This window comes from Saccostrea echinata, unplaced genomic scaffold, assembly GCF_033153115.1.
Source record: "Saccostrea echinata isolate AGI-Se365-2 ecotype Australia unplaced genomic scaffold, CSIRO_AGI_Sech_v1 ptg000041l, whole genome shotgun sequence".
In the NCBI taxonomy this organism is placed as follows: domain Eukaryota; kingdom Metazoa; phylum Mollusca; class Bivalvia; order Ostreida; family Ostreidae; genus Saccostrea; species Saccostrea echinata.
The window spans coordinates 4,327,465-4,333,464 of record NW_026889790.1 but is presented as its reverse complement, the minus strand read 5'-3'; the positions used below and the strand labels follow the sequence as shown (position 1 = coordinate 4,333,464).

General features: G+C 35.8%; 1 protein-coding gene across 1 annotated transcript; it reads left to right on the top strand.

Annotated features, from left to right (window-relative positions):
* Positions 1-3,091: 3,091 nt before the first annotated feature.
* On the top strand, positions 3,092-5,031 carry LOC133200954 (GTP-binding protein Di-Ras2-like). Its single transcript, XM_061336768.1, has 2 exons — positions 3,092-3,350; positions 3,940-5,031. The coding sequence occupies exons 1-2, from the start codon at positions 3,255-3,257 to the stop codon at positions 4,570-4,572; spliced, it is 729 nt and encodes a 242-aa protein (XP_061192752.1). The 5' UTR covers positions 3,092-3,254; the 3' UTR covers positions 4,573-5,031.
* Positions 5,032-6,000: the final 969 nt, after the last annotated feature.

Below are 6,000 nucleotides of genomic sequence, written 5' to 3'. Positions count from 1 at the left end.
TGTAACCTCTACCCACCCCTAGTCCTGGAATCTCTACTCATCCTAGTCCTGTATCACCTTGTAGTACTTTAACCTCTGGACTCACCTCCTAGTCCTGCATATAATCTTTGGACCCTACCCCAGTCTGTAAATACCAAGTTTATTTTTCAGTGTATGATATTGCAGGCCTGTCATGCGCTAATCTACCTGGGTTTAAAATAATACAAATAAGTAATATTTTATTCTATTTCCACCTTTATGGCCAGTCGAGAACATATCATAAATTAAGACTCTGGTCTGTGTCAGTAAGTACACAGTCCTGCATTTCATCCAAATCTTGTAGTACAGGGATCATTTATTATTTATACCCAAAATTTATTTAGGGACCATTTATTATTCACACTTGGTAAACCAGACAAGTATAAAGTGATTAAGCACAAAATTCTCTGTCTGTTCGGGTTTTCTCTGGAGTGAATTGTGTGTAAACGACTGCATTAACGAGTACGTCAGAGTTTTTCTAGTGCACAACCGATTTAGTGTATTTTTAATATCTGTGAAATTTGGTTCTCTCTCTCTCTCTCTCTCTCTCTCTCTCTCTCTCTCTCTCTCTCTCACGTCTCCTTAGAGAACAACATTCCTTGATATCGTGCATCAATGCACTATAAACATCAATTCTACTGATATAAAAAATCAGATGACTATGATCAGATATCAATAGAACACAAAAAGTAGTATCCATTACTTTAAAAATAGAAGTTAGAATTAGATAAAATTCCTGTATCACCAAGGGAAAGATCAGGATATCCCAAATATGTGAAGAGCATAAAACCTATCTAGCGTATCAAATATACATGTGTTATAAAAGTAACTTTGAATAACATATTTATTCAGTTATCTACAATGTATCAAATATGGCTTATTCTGACTTTTTTTAATACCTGTAGATCGGAGACATTTCATTTTACAAGAAAATGATCATTAATCAAGCCTTGAAAAACTATATTTGAAAAAGTAAAATTCTTTTAATTGATGTAAATGTTGCTCTATAGATAATTTCGGAACGAATTGTCTAAACAAAAATTTGCTCAACAGTTCTTTAAGAATCCGCCATCGTATTTTATGTCTGACTTCAAGAATGCCATTTGGTGGTTTGACTTCTATTGCAATAAGTAAATCTTAGTTCAGCTCAAAATAGCCAAAAAACAAAAAACAAATAAACAAACAAAGAAAAAGCAAAAGAAAAACACAACACAGCATAAAAAAAAACAAACAAACAAACAAAACGAACAAAAGTTAAGACAAACACACAAATATTAGGAGAAGCTCTTCTAAAATTCACGAAAATGGTTCCTCGTCAATCAAAGCTGAATACACAATTCTAATCTGAAAATAGTTATTATCAATAATTCATTTCTTCATCTGACGAAATGACGTCACCACTCACTTTCTCCTTCTCAAATAAAAAGATGAGAGAGAAAACTTTAACGAAGACAGTAATACATGTTTTCTTAAGTACTTGTATCTCAAATGACTACATTTAAGCGTTGAATAATTACATTTGAAAGATATAGTCTCCTAACTGCAACATGTGTGTTAGCAAATTGACCACCAATGTCCGCCATTTATTTATATTTTGATTTCAGTCTTATCTTTCAACTAAGTTGCAGTTAGCAGAAGCGCCTTTTGAACAGCTACTGCGGTAAAACAAAAGAGTGGACAATACTGAAAGATTTTAATCTTTTATCTGATACAAATTGATACAATACCACTTGTGGTCAGTTTATCTAATCTTTAAACAGTAGATATTTTCTTACGCCCTACAGACTTGTTATTGGGCCTTCTGTATTGTGTAGATATCACTTCATGCTTTTGATTTGGACGAAACAAATGTATGACTTACTGGATCTTTTCCTTTATACATACGGCAATATATGGTTTAATGAAATTTCACACACATAAATTATGTGAACCTTGATCATATTTTTGCACGATACAAAAAAGTGTGATCATTGAATTGCGCGAGCTCGTCGGCTCGTAATAAAGAATTGTATGAAAAATTAATCGAGTCCGACCTAGATCAATGTTAAGTGCCCAAAAACGATAAAACGCTTAATATTTTAATTATTTTTCGATTACACATCATATCCAAACTGTTTAATGATTCTGATCATTATTACGTAGCAAAAAATGATTACTTCCGTGTGTTGAGAATAAAAATGGCGACTAGCTATCTAGCAACTCATAAGTAATCCGAGAAGATACAGCATCTTGTAGTCGATAAGTAGCTGTCAATGTAATTCAGAGATGATTTTCTATCAAGGTGTTAAAAGTTGCCAACCTTGCTCAAAATTAAAATAATAGTATGTACTTTTCCTGTACTTTTAATCTTCAGGGACAGCTCTGCTCTGCATGCTCTCAGTCATTTGAGTCCTTGACAGGTCAACCCTGTGTTATATTTATTGTGAAGAAAGTAATTTCATACAGAACTCCTCTATCTTTTCTCTATGAAGACTTTGGGATCGAACTACAAGTATGAGTGGTAGTCGATCATGAAATATATACCTGTATGATATTTTTACTAATGTAATGGACATGAACAGTGTGCAACAAAAATGTTTCTTTTATTGAATACATTTCCTCCGTTTCAAATGCTCTAATGGAGCTTTGTCCCTTTTTATAGCGTCCATTGCTTGCATTCTCAGCCAAAATTTAAGGCGTCATTGGGGTACGCTATGTGTCCCATTTCACAACGTCATGGGACCGCGTTCTTCGATCTATTTTACAGCGTGCCATCTAACAAGGGCATCGGGTTGACATTTTTCATCTATCAAAATGGAACATCTATCTTTTTCGGATCAATAAGCCACGATCTTTTTCGCACACACAAACGACTGTCACAATTATTTTATCTGTAACTATGGGTTCAAGACATGACGAGGATCAATTGAGTCTTTTATAAAATTAAAACCACCAACTCATCTAGTGCACTAACACACCCACCACCCTTTACATCTCAACGCAAATGAGCAGAAAAAGCTCCCACAAAGACCCAGTGTATGACGGGGCTGCGGTCGACGACTCGTAGGTAATGGTGCGTAGCTCGTCCGTGGCATCAGGCGATCGATTTTCTGGCTTTATCGATGTTGTCAGTCTCAATTTAGCAAACAACGCCGACTTATTCGAAGGTCGCGCGCAGTGTATATCGATTTCTCTGTAGAGCGGCGAATAGCGATGAAAAAATGGCGAATGAAGACATCAGCTGCGAGCTGCTGTAGATGAACAAAGACGACACGTTAGCTGGCACGATGAGTGGTGTGAGTCGAATGTCCATCCGAGGATCGGCCAATGTGAACTCTAGAACAGCACTCCAGGTAAGGGTAGATAACTCTTGTTTATAAGACCAGTAGAGCTGAAACCGATCTTTTATGATAATTCCATTTTTCAATTAGCTAGATCCATTTAGTATCTGGAGATTGTTGCCTATTTCAAGACGTTCAATACACCCCGTAATTTAACGCCCCTTTGAAAGTTCTATTGCAATCTTTGGGCCCAATTGATTGCTATATGACGTCACAACTGCGTACTAGTTTCCATATTAAGCAGTTCTATTATGAAGTTGTCCATCCTAAACTTTGCCACTGCTTCTGACAGTTAATTATTCTGTATACTGGCCATTTGGAGAATCTAAACGGTTCTCGTACAGACTTTAATCAATTAAGTACCAATTATTCCCACTGGACTTGGAATCCTCTCTAGTGATCCTTGTATGAAAGCCTTTGTTATTCTGTAGGTGTCCACGTCTCGACAGATATGTGTCTTGACATTCAAACACGCGTGGTCGCCTACATTTATATTAAAAAGAACACTTTTAAGTGGTTCTGATCATTTGTTAAAGTCATTTTAATCTGATAACTGTCTGTGTTAACGTTTGTAAAAAAAAAAATCTTTCATTTTTGACAGATTCCACCAAAGGATCGTTCTGTGCGCCTGCGCGTGATGCCCGAACAGAGCAATGACTATAGAGTGGTGGTTTTTGGAGCGGCTGGAGTGGGCAAAAGTTCATTAGTGTTGAGGTTTGTGAAAGGAACATTTAAGGAGAGTTATATTCCTACCATTGAGGATACTTACCGACAAGTGATAAGTTGTAATAAACAGGTTTGTACATTACAAATCACAGACACTACCGGAAGTCACCAGTTTCCCGCCATGCAAAGACTTTCAATCTCCAAAGGCCATGCTTTCATTTTAACGTATTCCATTACCAGCCGTCAGTCTTTGGAAGAACTGAAACCCATTTATAATGAGATTGTTCAAATCAAGGGTGACCTCCGAGACATTCCGGTAATGCTTGTAGGGAATAAATGTGACGAAGAATGCCGTGACGTTCCTCAAAGAGAGGGAGCCGAGTTGGCAAAAAGTTGGAATTGTGCCTTTCTTGAAACTTCGGCAAAAACAAATTACAATGTGAAGGAATTGTTTCAGGAGCTTCTTCAGTTGGAGACGCGGCGGACAATGAGTCTCCAACTGGAGACGAAGAAAACAAAATCACAAAAAAGAAAGGAAAAGTTAAAGGGAAAATGTGTTGTGATGTAGCCTCCAGTCGTTGTGTGTATTTTCTATGCAGATCAGTATGTGTGCACTTTGTTGAATTCCGTTGCATATATCTAACTTTACTTGACACTCTCAGGATTATGCCAACGTCTAAGTCATTTTATTTTCAATTGACGCATGCGTCTCGGTGAAGTCCGTTATTCGTGTTCGACTGGGCGTCCCTGAACTGTTAGTGTACGGAAATCTTCATTTGTTTGAAAGAAACTTAGAATTGGGTGAATTGTTGGCCATCATGTGGTCTCTGTTGCGACAGATTATTTGTTATGTCCAAAATCATTTACAGTTTGTACATAGAGTAATTTAGAGAATTCTAACGTAGATCCAAGTTGATTGTTTTTATATAAATAAAAATATTTTTGTCATGTTCATAAATCAACAACTGATGTTTATCAGGAAAAGAAATAGTGTTTATTAGAACTCTTATATAAATTTAATCTTTAAGGTGGTGTGTTTCTGTTTTATTAGTGTTCATTCTACCGATGTAGAGATGGGGATTTACTTCCCTCGGGTGAATGTCGCCTCGCCGTACAGAAATAACCAGCGAGCAATAACGTGATTCAGAAAGCTCAAATATCTATACTAATTTCTAAAAAGATCATTCGTCATAATTATTTTTTATTTTCATAATAAACACAAATAACGAACTGCTTTCATACAGACTACGTAGATTTGTTTTAATATATATTTTGAAAATAATGTAAAATTGTGATTGCTTTCTTGGTTATAAATGCTTTTTTTAACCTGATAACTTTCACAAATTTACGAAAAAGTTCAGCAAGAAATAACAGCTCTCCCATCATGTATCATTTTACGTGGATCCCTTGCCTCAACTTGTGAATAATGTGTTCGAAAGGAAACGCTACAAAAAAGGTGCAAAGCTTGAAGTCATTCAGTAAACCCGCCGTTAACAAGAAACGCATGAAAATTAAGAAAAATGGTTGAAGGCAAACATACTACAGAATACTTGCTTGCCTTATACACATGTATTTAAATATTCAGTTAATAAACAAGACTTCTCTTCATTACAGAAATATCAGGAATAGGGGTAAATAGTTATCCTCACAATGTCAGGGGTCCTGAGTCAACTCGTTGCCAACGGCAACTATTTGATTGAGGACCCGTGACGTTATGAGGATGGTAATAGTACACCTCTTTTGACTAAATGTCAATACCAATCGAGTAGTAATTTAAATCTAGTATGTTGATATGAATATACAAGAAACCAGGCTCTTTTTCCTCTTTTCTAAAGCACCTTCTCACTTTCTAATTAGACGTAAAATTAAAATAATTTTATTTTTCTATTCAAAATTTCGCTTTTGGTTTGTAAAGCACATGTACCAGAGAACTAAAAAATAAGATACATGATACATAAACTATAAAAGTTTTTTTTAATCAACTCTACATCCAGAT

Coding starts and splice junctions, on each gene's coding strand:
- LOC133200954 (XM_061336768.1), top strand. CDS start 3,255: ATGAACAAAGACGACACGTTAGCTGGCACGATGAGTGGTGTGAGTCGA. Junction 3,351..3,939: donor ACTCTAGAACAGCACTCCAG/GTAAGGGTAGAT, acceptor CATTTTTGACAG/ATTCCACCAAAGGATCGTTC.